The following is a 14,851-nucleotide window of genomic DNA, read 5'->3' on the forward strand; positions in this document are numbered from 1 at the left end:
ATGACCAAGGAAGTATTTGGCAAAAGATTGTTTACAGTATTTGCAGGTTCTCTATTGGGAACAGTATCATTGGCATGTTCTGATTGACTCTGACTTCTTGGCTACTGCGTTATTTGCTCCTGTGTGAAAAGACTCTTAACTGACTCTGCTGCAAAATAAACACTGTTCTGATTTTGGAACTGGTTAAGACCTGCTTGCTATCTTATTTTAGCTAGATAGTTCTTTATTCTCCTGTTTCGGTTGTGTTGAAATTGTGTGAGCAAATAACAGAAAATAATAAAATACCTCCATGACATTTCACTGCTCTAATATTTTTCACTCCCTTTCTGTATTCACTTCTCTTAACTTGGAAGAACTAAATGCCTTGGTTTACATTTGCACATCTCTTTATCTGCACTGAAAGTGTCTATGTGTTTCTGCAAAGCAGAACGCTGAATACTTACAGGAACTTACTCTAAATCAGCCCACAGGTCTCAGAGGGGTTTAAAATCTAAAGTTTAACTGCTCAGCTTTAGAAAGCAACTAAAAATAAAAGAACCCTAATTTCTTTATGTGCATTTTACAGAATTTCACTGGACATGAAAAGGTAAAATTCACTGAATGAGTTCCTTGTTGTTCAGTTAAACCTCCCAAGAGACTGACAGAAGCAGAAAACCAATTTTGCTGATGTTTTGGTAAAAAGGCCACCTTTTTTTTCCCAATAATCTTCTATTTTCATCCAGAAAACTAGGAGAAGTACTTACAGGTGAAGTAAAGGCCTTTCTTTAAAAGACTTAAAACAAGCTAAAAAGTATGGTTTTTTTTCAGGTAATCGTGCTTTGAGGCTTCTCTGCACAGAACTCTGTTCTTACAGATACAAGTAACCTGAAAGCTGCTTGATCAGTTACAATACTAGGAGAGCTAAAGCAGCATTAAAAACCTCAGTTCAGGGAAAGGTCAAAAACAATCAAACCTCTGAGGCAATCAGAAGTATAAGTAACATTACGGGATGTGCAGCCTAAAATACTGCTATGAATCACAGTGAACATCAGTTGTCCATTTTTTAATAGCACAGCAAATTCACAAGCTGTCCTCTCCCCATCCTCTCTTCATCTCTTCTTAATTACCCTTCTTTTTCCCCCTCTCACTAAATTTTCAAGGAGATTGTTGGGAAACAAATCAAACATCAAACTCATTCTGTCCTTTTTTTTCCTCTTCTCTGTTAAATTACAGGGATCTCGTTTCAGTAGCACAGTCAGTAAAAGTGGGCTTCATCATACCTTGAAGCAAACATGAGTAAGAAAAAATTCTCAGGGCTAGTTTTTGTTCTGTAATAAACAATCACAACAAACCAGAAATCACCATCTGGAAGGGTGGCAAACAAGCTAAGCAGATCTTCTGAATTATATCAGAGGCTTCCTACATTCGAGTCCCGTCAGAATAAGACATTCACCGAGAAATGCTGTCTAGGGTACTAATAAGCAGATTAAACATATACATTGGAAGTCTCTTTAGAACTGTGCAAGGCATCCAAGATCTCCATTGATTTGAACTGGAAAAAGGTATAAGAAAAAGCACTATCAGGGGTGGGGTTTTTTTGTTGGGTTTTAAAAAAGGCATCTTACCATTGCAGCGTAGCTGGAGTTGAGTGCGGTTTTGATGCTCTATTGTTTTCTTTTTCCTCATCTGTTAAGAAACAAACAAAAATGTCATTTTAGTGGGGATTGCTGAGACATGAACGAACTGGTAAGGGGAAAAACAGAACAAAACCAAAGCAAACAACAAACATTCTTAAGTGCCAAAGCTTTCTCAAAACACTGGCTACTTTGTGGAAACATAGTCGTGTTCCTTCAACTAGCAGCAGTATAAGCTGCACAGGGCAATAAACCTTGTAAACATCAGTGATAGGAGAACCAGGGCAGTGGATAGGAATAATGGCATTGGAAGGGATAAATTTACATGAAAAAGAAATGTAACACTTAGACCTCAGCATGGCAAGACATAAAAACCATTTTCATCTGCTTTAACAGAACAGTTGCCTTAACCAATTTTGTATTAGGTGAGGCATTTAGTCTACTGGGGTTCATCCACTGTTGTGATCCTAACATATAATGTATAGTAAATGCTTGAAAATTTACAAAGTTTCACACTGAGCAAGAAAAACTCAATTTAAAAACGTCCTGTAATTTACTTTATTCCTTTTCAGTTTGTTTTTTTTCCTGATAGTATTCCTCTGTGTTTCCAAGGTAACTCTCTGATTCACCAACTTTCCCCAAATTTGAACCAAAGACTAATAAATCAGCTAATTAAAAGTCTTAAAGTACTGTATTCTTCCTAGTCCAGGTTAGTTCTTCTAAAACAATTTGAAAGCATGCATAGAATAATTCACATTAAATTGTTATTTGGGAAGTACATAGAACACCCTTAGGTGAAAGCTGAAGTGAAGCATAATCAGCACCTCCTGAACTCTATTTGTTGTATCAAATATGGTTTGATATTTTAACAGCTTTGTCCCTGATGAAAGCACTAAGTGTGCAAAGCTTTGAACCCTACAAAGTGAGGTAAACCACTGCGCCTACACACCATGGGGCAAGTTTCATTTGTTGACACAATCAACTTTTAGAAGTGAGCCTTTAGGGTGCTGAACCTGAAGGGAGGTGACCTATCTCATCTGAACATCAAACCCCACTGGGAGGTCTTTTGTGCAGCCTGTCCCAAGAACTGATGCACACAAATAAAACCCCACTTGGGAAAACACTGTCTTCAGCCCTCACGCTACATATTTCTTCCATTACATATGGTACAAGTTGTGTTAGCTGAACATCCTTTAGCCTGCAAGGCTGGTCCTCTGAAGGTCAGGAAAATTCAGATTTACAGTTAGCTGCAGACATTGCACAGCCTCTCTTCTGCATCTGCATAACAATGGGCTTCTAATTATTGGACTGCACACTCCTTCCCTGCCTTTCAGAGCCTCGCTTTTATTCGGCACATAGGACCAACATACACATTTCAAATCGCTTTTAAATTGTGTTTTTCATTTGTTTTTCCTAAACAAATGGGCAGCATCCAACAAACCTTCAGCACACAGGGCCTGAATGCTGAGCAGCCATGGCTGCTGCAAGCTGCTGACACTTCATAGCAGCCCCTGGCCAGGCAAGTGGCAGGACAAACAACTTCTCCATAGTGGGAGACAGAGCTGTGCAGCATGGAATTAAACTTCTGGGAGGACAAATTAGTCAGGGTTATCCCTTCTCAATACATTGAAAGTTTTTTTCCCCTCTTACTCTTAACTAACAATGATTGACACCCAGAAATCTGATGACACAGATACCATAAAAATAGCTTTTCTGGCTCCAGTCTTGCCTGAGGTGAGGCTTGGGAAAGAGATAGCAGCCATGTCTGTCCTGCTCTGTGGAAAGAAGAGCTCTCTGGGTCGAGGTTCACAGTTTTCCAGGTGACAGGGGATGTGGGAGCCTGGCTTGGAGATGCAAGAGCAGCTGCTGGGAAGGCAAGTGGGCCTTGATGTGGAAGCTCCCATAGTTGCCACAGAGGGGCAAAAGACAGATTGCCTGGCCAGATCCCAGTCCAATCCTGCATCTTGCTGCATCTCCCTGCCCACTCAAGGAAAAATTAGACAGCAGACCTGGGAACAATGCACAGGAATTATGGCAGATCCTCAGGCTTGGGGCACAGAGGCTGCTGCAATTGGCCTTTGCCTGCCAAACCTGGTGGGTCCCAGCAATGGCCTCCCAACAGTTCCTGAAGGTAAAAGTGGGAGGGAGATAGTTGCAAATGGTTCATTTTGGCAATGCATTGCACTTTCTTAAACAGTATTTCCTACATTAGTGCCCAAGCCTACTATCCACTAGTTTAAATTCAGTTATGTAATTGGTTTCTACCTTGCTGGAAATTGCTAGGGGGGACTCAAATTGGAAAAGCTCAAAGTCACTGATCTAAACAACTCCTCATCTAACTGTGGTGCAAAATCCTAAACCTCTGTGAGTGAAATCAAGATGTATTTTCAAGGTACCTGGTTAGGTGGGAAAGCTGGCACTCATCCAAACTGAAAGCTCAGGACAGTTGCAAGCTTACCCAGTTGAAAGTACAACTCTCAGCATGGAGACAGCCTTCAAAGACCTTCAAACACAGGATTACCAAATTCTCACCACACTAGAAAAATACTATTTCTTGACTCTCAGAGATATCAAAGGGCCTTTCTCCTACCAAATGTCAAGGAAGTTTCTTTACTAACATCTCCATCTTTCTCCTTTAAAATTCTTATTTCAAAGCCACCAGAGCAGAATTCTGTTTGCATCTTGTACATATATGTGTGCCTTTCCCTGAACTCTCAGGGGACTATACTATGTAGACTATACTAAGTCCAGCTCAAGGGAATTCTTGCTTCTTGGAGCAAGACATGGAGATAACAGCAGTTATGGAAAGCACCTCTTTAAGCATGTTGCCTTAAACTAAGTGGAACAACTCAAAGCGAAGACACTGCATTAGTCCATCATTTTCTGAAATGCTGATGTTAATCACAGCAGAAGTGGATTTAAAGCTCTGCTTTCCACTGTGGAGATAATGGAAATGTGCTGTACTTTTCCAGCTGCCCACAAGTGTCTCAAAATCACTAAGGATCTAAAATTATTAGTAGCTTTATGTGGATAAAATCCTTCCCTTAGTTCAGGTAACTTTACACTTTTCAGATGAATAGCCTCTTTCTCTGTTTCCCCTGCAGTCCAGACTCTGCCTGTTCTCAAAAGTGATTTGCCTTAGCTAAAATTAAACATCAGTAAGAAGCTACTTTATCTCTTACCTACATGTACCCATAAATAAGATTAATGATCATTAGCACGTATTCCATGCTTTTAAAGCAGGGACTTTTTTTGAACCCTGAAACCTCTTCAGTCACATAGACGTTCTGCAGTAGAATCATAGAATCAACCAGGTTGGAAGAGACCTCCAAGATCATCCAGTCCAACCTATCACCAGCCCTAGCCAGTCAACTAGACCATGGCACTGAGTGCCTCATCCAGTCTTTTCTTGAAGACTCCCAGGGACGGTGCCTCCACCACCTCCCTGGGCAGCCCATTCCAATGGGAAATCACTCTCTCTGTGAAGAACTTCTTCCTAAGATCCAGCCTATACCTACCCTGGCACAACTTGAGACTGTGTCCCCTTGTTTTATTGCTGGTTACCTGGGAGAAGAGGCCAACCCCCACCTGGCTACAATGCCCCTTCAGGTAAAGGCTAAGTTCAGTAAAGAACTGAGCCAGCAGTGTGCACTTGCAGCCCGAGGGCCAACCAGATCCTGGGCTGCATCAGAAGAGTGGCCAGCAGGTCGAGGGAGGTGATTCTCCCCCTCTACTCTGGTGAGACCCCACTTGGAGCACTGCATCCAGTTCTGCAGCCCCTATTACAAGAGAGATGTGGAGATGCTGGAGTGTGTCCAGAGAAGGGCCATGAGGATGATCAGAGGGCTGGAGGAGCTCTGCTATGAGGACAGACTGAAAGAGTTGGGGCTGTTCAGTCTGGAGAAGAGAAGGCTCCCAGGTGACCTTCCTTGTGGCCATCCAGTATCTGAAGGGGCCTACAAAAAATCTGGGGAGGGACTTTTTAGGCTCTCAGGGAGTGACAGGACTAGGGGGAATGGAGCAAAGCTGGAGGTGGGGAGATTCAGAGTGGCCGTGAGGAGGAAGTTGTTGAGCATGAGAGTGGTAAGAGCCTGGAATGGGTTGCCCAGAGAGGTGGTTGAGGCCCCGTCCGTGGAGGTGCTTAAGGCCAGGCTGGATGAGCTCTGACCAGCCTAATCTAGGGTAGGATATCCCTGCCCATGGCAGGGAGGTTGGAACTAGATGATCCTTGTGATCCCTTCCAACCCTGACTGATTCTATGATTTTAACCTAGGATCATTCTAATTTAGTAGATGTGATTTTAAAATGAATGTCCTGAGGAAAAACCTCAATGAAAATCAAGTAGCTTGTTTTTTAAAGTATTTTTTTCCCCTGATGGAAGAATAAGAGGTATAAAACCAAACAGAACAAAAACCCCACCACCAACAACTGGATAGAACTTTCATTTCACACAGTTTGAACACTGCTTTAGAAGTGAAAAAAATAGTCTGAACCTTTTATCTCATATGAGCTGTCTATACATTCACATTTCTAAATTCAGGAAAGCAAACTTTCCACTTCATCAGGTAACAGACTCCTTTCCCATAGAATCTTAGTTGAAACTTTCATAATCCTTGAATTGTATTCTTCTGACTCCTATTTCAATTTAGCAAGCCTGGCTCAATGCACAGTACACAGAACATCCTGTAGAGTTGTTTGCTTTGGGTTTTTTTACTGCTATCAGATATCAGGCTGTACCATTCCCTTTTAAATCTTTTGACTAAAATGTAGAGTATGGAAGTGGTGAAAAGAAAAAATGTTTTTAAAAACCTGGAAACTGCAATGAAATTTGTGTGTAAATGTTATATTAGAATGTGTAAGCTGTGTTTTGGGACATGTCATAAAAGCTTCTGAGAGGGTAAGAATTGCCTCGAGAAGCAGTGAGACCATGGGAATCTACAGCTAGGAGTCACTGATTCCCCTCGCAGTGTAATGCATGCTCAAGAGTCCTGAAGGTATCTGGAGGAGATTGCAAAGGGTCCCTTGCTCTGAAGTGTGATTCTGTAGCATACTTCAGCTATAGAAAAGAAGACCAACAACATTATTAGTCTTATCCTAAAAGCCTATGAACTGTACCCAGGAAAAAAATAGTTGCAAGACCAAGCATGATATGGAGTAAGAATATTATCAGTTCAGTGCAAATAGTCACAGCATCATTGGATACAAGGACAAAACACAAACAAAACCAAACCAACACCACCAAACCCAAGTTTTCTCTGGTAGACTGCAGCTAAAAGCTACCTAATGTGTTTAGACATGAAAAATAACTAGTCTGGAGAAAGATGGATGACATCTTTTGGCTGCAAATGACTACTGGAGCACCACTGGCAACAGCAATTTGACCACCCTTCTAAAGAATTCAAACTGGGTTAGGTAGGTTTTCTCAAAACGTTTTGTCTCCTGCTGTTTGTAAATGCATAACAGAGGCTGGACAAAGAGTGACACAATGGTTTGGAAATGTCTCTGTTGGTGTGTGGGCATCAATAGAGAAACATTAGAAAGAACTGAAGCACTGGAAAGGAGCACACAGCACAATGATTTCTAAGGTGAAGCTTCTACTTTTTTTCTAGATTTCACAGATTGTTTGTCTTCCTGGTGCTCAAGAATTAGCTTTTTCTTTCTTACATGTTGCTCTTCACCCTCTCCCTTCTTCTTCCTTACCCCTCCAAAACAAGTAGGATTTTCCAGGTAGATTAATTCTCTTATCTGCATCACAAAAGCATATGGGACGAGCTGTGTATTAAGCAGGAAGCTAGATGAGGTCAACTCTTGCTCTCATCTGGGTGTCCATTGTGTCTTCTGCACACAAATTGTGGGATAAATTCATGTATGTATTTATCAGTTCTAAATTTGCCACCTTTTGTTACTTGTCCCTTAATTCCTGTGCCAGAAAACAGAATGAGCAACCATCCTATCTTCTCGATGCCACTGTGTGAAGTACCTGCTCTTTCTAACTTGTGCAGATCTGCTTCTTACTGTCCCTGAGCATGTGGAAGTTTTCTCCTGTTCACATTTAAACTGAAAGCACTCAAACTACCACTAGTTCTACTACAATGTATGTAGGGTAGCAGATCTAGAACAGAATACAGAAGACAGCTGTGTTGGTCTGAGGCTAATTGGAACATCTTAATGAGAAGAATTAGATTATAAGCTGTGAAAAGGAAACAATGGTGATGTCTACTTCACTCCTAGGTTCAATGAGACATATAAAAACAAGGACACAAAAATAGATAAGACAGTGTCTCTGTCAGAGTTGTTGCCTGTGTTTTCTCCCTGGGCTTTTGTGGCTGTGTAACTCAACCAATCATTTTGCTTCTGACCCTCCCTTGCTGATCCCCCAAACTCACCATGCACATAAGGCAGACTCTGGGATAAAGTAGAGGGATGGAAAGAAGGTGGAAGGGTGGTTGGGAGCCTATCATGGGGACACTGATTTCTGGGAGCAGTGTTGAGTTTCTGTATTAGTTTTAACTCGTTTATTTTTTTATATGGCTGTAAATATTATAATATGTTGTAAATATCTGCTTGTGTATTCTGCTAAGCTGTGAATATAAAAGCTTCATTCCTTAACTTCCAGTTGGCTGAGTCTAGTCTGGGTGATTTCACAAGAGTGAGGGAGTGGGTAACTCCCAAACCATCACATCAACTTAAAATTATGACATAATGTTGGGGGGGAGGGGTTAATATCGACTAGTGGTGCTCCATAATTACCTTGACAGTGATGTCTTAAACTGTGAGTCTAAGGAAAAGATCACTGAAGTCAATAGAGTTGAATTCTGACTCTCTTAAGAGAGTCTAAAGTCACATCTCATTCACTACAGATTCTTTCCATCATTTTCTCAGTAGCATCAGACTGAAACAAATTTCCAGTCTCATAGGTTGTCATTGAATGCAAATCGATGAGCAGGTGCTTTTTATTTTTTCACTGCAACCTTATTTTAAAAGATAAACTAATTTTCAGTTCCTTCATTTTTGAGAACAAACAAAGCCTTGTCCAAGTTTTATTATCTGTCTTTTAAGGATTCTTGTCTAGTCTTCTTCACTTGGGAGTAGTGAATAAATGCAATGTTTCTAACACTTCCTTTGTCCTTTGGAAGAGACATTGTGTCAAAAGAGATCCCTGGATAAATAAGAGTAGGGTCTCAATACAGCAAATTTCATGATGTACTAAAACGTGGCTGCAGGACATATCCTTTTACTGTGATATCAAAATAAAACAGCTCACTTAAAATGGAAAAAAAACTAAACCAAACAAAAACCTCACAGTGCAAATGGGACATTCAACAACTAAGAAGCTATTAAAAATACTTTTTTCCCCCCCAAACATATGAATATGATAAAAATGTGATCCTTTTATGAATTAAAGAACTCTTTCTGCGTTAACATATTGTAACCTAAACTAACATATGGGGCCTAGGGAGGAAAACTGAAGTGAAGGGTATTTTGTTTTATGCAAATTAAGCATAATAGAAATTGCATAGGCAAAAGTAATAGAAATTGCATTAGGAAAATTAAATGGTAAATGAAAATTTGTCTTATAATTCTGAAAACAAACAGATTATTTTAAGATACCTTGGAGTATTTTTTTCATTACCTATTGTTTAAAATAAGATCTAGTGTTACTAGATGAGTTAAAAAAATAAATTCTACTAGATTTATAATTGTTTCCTCTCTATGACTAAAAAGGAAACAATATCATACTTTAATATGTGATTGTTTCAAAAAAATTCTGATTATTTTTTTAGTTCCTAAAGATTTTACATGCATGATTTGATGCAGCAATATTGATAAAACAGCACAATTTTTCCTGTATCTTAACCACATGGTGTTGGCCAGTGAAAAGCAAACCAGATGGTTTTGCTCAGCTAATACCAACACCACATTTGAGAGGTCATCCAAACTTTATTCAGCGACAGCAAAATTCTTCTGGTTATTTTCAATAATAGATAGTAATATTACTTCCTTCTAAATGATGCAAAATAGCACATATTCCAGAAATAAAATGAATTAAACTATTGAATGTGTCAAGTGAGTTCAATCTTCAAACTCTGCAGTGATAAAAATGTTTCCAAGAGGTAGCAACTTATGTAGTAGGAAATTAGCACTCGGACATGCTCGCACTCATTTTAAATGAACGAGTTACTTACTTTCGTCGTTAGAAACATTCCCCAGAGAGGTGTGACTGGAGTAACGTTTGTTTTCACTTTCATTGAGACATCGTTCAATCCAACTCTCTGCAAAAGAACAAAGATCCTCTTTTGGGTTTGTTTGCCTCTGCATTATAAAGTAGCATATAAAACTAAAGGAAGTGGCCAGTTTTCCACAAACACGTTCTGTGACCTTTGTGTTAAAACGTGCCCAGTCTGATAATACTTAGCAAGAAAATCCTTTCTTGTTTTCAAATTTAGCTGTTGCTTTTTTAGTTTCTTTTTTTTTTTTTAATTGGTTTAAGCAACAGAAGGTGTTTTCCAAATAGAGGATATGCTTTCTACTCCTCATCATACCATACATGAAAAAGAAAAACCATCTAATGTGGGCAACTGAAACATAAGTTGCATTAATTTCTAAATCTAGGTGTGGCAAAGACTTGTGTACTCATTTCCACTCATTTCTGGGTTTGACAGAACTGTTAATGTGTGTAAAATCAACCATTCACATGGATTTTTCTAACAGTGGGGCTCAAACTGTACTTTCTGAAGCCAAATCCTACTACCCCGTTCACATTGGTGGAGTTTCCAGCCCTACCAAGATCTTTTCCATGCAGATATTAGTGAGTCAGCAGGCACTGAACTACTCGGACCTCTGTCACTTCACAGTGCATACTCAGCCACTCCTGTCTTTTCTCATTGTCAATTTATTCTTACCAGTCAGATGAGGTACAGCATTACATGGATTTGACTCTGCTGCTCTTTCTGGAAGCTGTAACATACATCCCCTGACAACTTTAGAGAATATATCAGGCTCAGCAGAATTTAATGTTAGGGGGCTTCGGGGCAAAAGTTGCACCTTCCTGTGTGTTTCCTTGGACAAAGTATAAAATATGAGTCATTGGATTTGCCTGGAGATCCTAGACATGGCAACAATAAACTGATCTCCCTCACAAGATTATTTTTCAAGAACCTGTATGTGAACAGAAGTGAACTTATGCTCACAGAGCTTCCTACGGTCAAAGAAAGAAAAGGAAGGGATAGGTAGGAAGGCTGCAAGGTAACCCCACAAGTTATTACAGGAAACAAACCCACTGAGTCAAGAGATGCACAAGAAATAAGGGGAAACAGATCTCACTGTCAGCAAACTGCCAGAGCCAGAAACACCTTCAAAGACATGGAAATGGCTGCAGATTCCTTTCCATAAGCTACTCCCCAGACACATCAGGCTACCAGCACAGCACAGACAGCTGTCTGCCAGCCAGAGAAAGCCCATCATAGCAGCAGACTTGGAAAAGCAGAAGCCCAATGTCTTGGGAAAGCTGCACTCTGGTTTAGAAAAGGCACAAATTGGTATAACTTATTTCAGCACTAGATGCCAAAAAAATAAATACACAAATAGTCATGGTCAAACAGATCCTGCTTTTTAAACCCAGGCAGATACATAAACTTGTGTGTGTTGCTCTGCACACACAGTCCCCACTGCCATGCAAACAAAAGTGCAACAGCATACACGTTGGACTACAGAATAGGTCTGCCGAGACCCCTTCAGAACTGGTTCCCAGTCTCTGCCACAAGTCTCCAGGCACTGCTGCTTTGTGTGCTTCTGGTTTTCAGGCACTCTACAAGAGGTTGTGACAGCTCCATGCCAGTCCCTTCCTTCTGCCTATTTGCTCATGCATTCACAGCAGGAACGTGCTGCAGAGCTACCTTCACTGATGTGAGCAAGTCCCTCTGTGTGTCTTCCTCATGTACCATCAGCCTGCCCTATGTCTACAAAGCCTCACGACCATGCTGCCCACTCCTTTGAGGTACTTCTCTGAAAATCAACCAAAAGAACAACTCTTGGTGTCCATGGATTTTTCAGGGTACCTCTTCAAATTCAACGTGGCCTTGCACAAAAATCACTCTAAAGCTGCCAACACTGATATGTAAAACTTGCCAGCAAGACCCATGCTGCCTGATCAGCTCCTGCTCCCTTACAAACCCACAAGCCTGGGGTGACTAACTTCAAGGCTTTCCCTCTTCACACTGCTCAGCTGCATCGAGTAGGGGGGTACCACCTGCTCCTCTAAAGGCCAACACAACGATATGGCTGCTTCATGCCAGATTACTTTTACCAACCTAAAACTGAGCTACTAGCATCTCCCTGCTCCTGTTTTAGTACTGTGATCTGAGCAACAGCAGCTTGGATCCTCACAGATCACTACGAGGTGAAGAGAAACTTGCTGGCAAGGATAACAGCAGAGAGAGGTGCAAGAAGCTTTGAGAGAGATTACCCTTCCTCCTCCTCCTTTTTTCAGCACACAGCCGTGGCTGTATATAATTCCCTTGGCTCTGAGCCCAGCTGCAGGGAGTAAAAGCAAAGGCGGCTGCCATTAGCGCCAAGGAGAGACTGATGCCCAACTCTGCCCTTTCTTTTCCTCCCAGCACCAAGAGCTGGGAAGCTGGGAAGCATCCTCTTCCCTCGGCAGCAGGGAACTGGCAGCAGCCATCTTTAGTCACGTTCCCTGCCTAAAGTAGTAGGTTAAAAAACTTCTGAAGTGTCACTCGATAACAATTTTCCAGCATCCTTGTTTGTGCACTGTCTCTTATAGCTGTTCATGCAATGTACTCCTTTTTCATTGGCAAAGCAAGTTACAAACTCTCTAGAAACACTGCAAGATATAAATTCTCTGGAGTAGGTGCAGTCACTGTTTAATTATGTGCTGCAGCTCCTTAGGTTCTGAATCACCCTAGTTCAGCTCACTCAGCCTGAGTCTGGCTTTGTCTTTGTGGCCTTGCATTTAAATAGCTGGTAGAAATTCTTCGAGCCTGAAAAGATACACGACCTGTCTGGCACAAAGGAGTGAAAAAAAACCCTAACTCTTTTGAGCAAAAGTGTCAGAGAGTTTATGGCAAATTATTTGGCAGATGACAAGATGTGGCAATACCAACTAGCTATTTAAAGACTGTGTTATCTTATAAACTAACTGATACAAGCGTAAATAAATACTCTAATAAATACCTTCACTTACTAAGTAGATTGTTTTGTCTGTCTATATACAAAGAAAAAAAGTGTTTATAAAGCTTTTATCTCCCCATATAAATAAGCATGCTTTCAGTTATTTAAAATAAAAGTTCATGCTTTTGCTGAAATTTAAAATATCCCCTCCACGAGCCTGCAGACCTCAAATATAGCAGCACCTGCCTGAAAAAAAAAAGCAAAACCAAGGAAAAAACAAATGAAAAAAAAAAAATCAACCAACAACAGAATAATCTAAGAAAAAGGCAAAGCAAACAAAATGTAAAGGCCAAATTAAATCAGACTTTCAGAAGGTCTTTTAGAGTTAATACCATTAGATCCTGCTCCAGCACAACAAACCCACTAGGCAGAGCCCTGCACACATCTCATGACCTCTTGTCTTTATGAGACACAGGTGTACGATCAGAATGAACTGAGGCCTGTCCCAGGCAGTCCAGCTGCAGAGACTGAGGAAGAGCCTTCTGGCTACCTCCTGGTGTCACCAGGTTGAGATTTCATCACTTGTTCCCAAGACTGACATCAATTACACTACACCACTTCTCTAGACAAGCACTGAAACACATAGTATGGAAGGTTTTGCACGCTTAAAACCTAAACTATTGTGCTTAGAACTCACAAAATTCTCACAGAAAGGATTTCACATCAGGAGGAGACACAGAATAACGGAGAGTTCAGGTGGTGATTAAGCAGAAGTACATATCAGACCTGATAACAATGATGAATCACTAACACAACATGGATAGACCTCGGATTTCTAGTATGATGTGCTTGTGAGAGTAAAAGAAAATGCATCCTGTCTCATACAGGGTGTACTTCTACTCAGTGCATTTCCACACAGATATTAAATCATTTCCTCTCCCTGCTCTCTGGGACTTCTTCACATCTCAAGTCCCAACATACTGTACCCTCAGTTATACCAGCACAGTGGCTTGAGCAAGGATCAGCACTGGCCAAAAATAATCCAAGCAAAATAAACAGAATAACAAATATCTAGTAGTAATGTGCTGTGTAGTCAGATACTGATGACTGTAATGTGAATCAGTACAGGAGCCGTTGCAACCCTATTAGCAAAGCATGCAGATAAGGTATACTACACAGCATTTCAAAAATGCACCTCTAAATGCTATGTCAACTATTTAAGTTCACAAAGATCGTAAGTGAATTGTAACAGAGCACACACACTACCTGTCAGCCTTACAGCTTCTGTTGTATTGATTTCTACACCACTGAATACATTCTATCTTTGGCAAGATTCTAGCACGTTGGGGAAAACTTGGCTATTCAAATTACCACTGCTTCTCCAGTGTCAGTTTTCTGACAGAATCATTTGCTATGGCAGAAACAAGAAATATACATTGTTCCAAATGATGTGCTGAGAAATAGACTAAAGATAACCATGGAACTACTTCGAGCCCTCATTTGCCTCTTTGCTTTTAGATTCTAATCTTGCCAAGACTGGCATATCCACTGAATATCAGTCATGATAGTACTCCTCTTCCATTAAATGTGCCCAGCACAATTTTAGCAACTGAAGTTTAATCTGAGCTTGCTTTCAAAAGCTGGCAGAAGAGAGGCCTGCATGACTTCCCCTGTCCCCACCAAGGCTCTCCTCTTCACACTGACAAGCATATTTTCATTTGTATCATACCTGAGCTGAGAAGGCAGGCTTGAGTCTTCCAAAACAGAGGCAAATGTCTGAGAGCTGCGCAGAGACATGAGCCTTCATGAGCTCTCAGGAAAGAAAAGTATGCACTACTTTTTAAATGATTGATTACTTTGACATGTTACCTCCTTCAAAAGGAAAGGCTTGCTCCTGGAAGACCTTTGAAAGGTTTCTCCCTACAGAGCTTCAGTTGAGATGAGAGTATTCAGAAGAGACACCTGCTTATTGCCAGTACATTTAATGAGATAATTACTCCCTGCATTCATTGCTCTCACATGTGCATGGTCACAAGAGCTGTGTGAGAGGCACCTGGGCTCTGCTCTGCAGAGAATAAGAGGAGATGTGCCTTATCACAGCCTGAAGT

General features: G+C 40.8%; 1 protein-coding gene across 1 annotated transcript in view; it reads right to left on the reverse strand.

The window, feature by feature from the left end:
• Positions 1–14,851, reverse strand: part of RFX4 (regulatory factor X4) — a 98,206-nt gene that overhangs the window by 68,214 nt on the left and 15,141 nt on the right. Inside the window, exons 2-3 of the mRNA XM_064155398.1 lie at positions 9,800–9,886; positions 1,605–1,665 (exon numbers count right to left, since the gene is read on the reverse strand). Coding sequence (XP_064011468.1) covers positions 1,605–1,665; positions 9,800–9,886 — 148 coding nt within the window. The remainder of the gene's footprint in view (positions 1–1,604; positions 1,666–9,799; positions 9,887–14,851) is intronic.

Source organism: Pogoniulus pusillus, chromosome 15 (assembly GCF_015220805.1).
Source record: "Pogoniulus pusillus isolate bPogPus1 chromosome 15, bPogPus1.pri, whole genome shotgun sequence".
NCBI lineage: Eukaryota > Metazoa > Chordata > Aves > Piciformes > Lybiidae > Pogoniulus > Pogoniulus pusillus.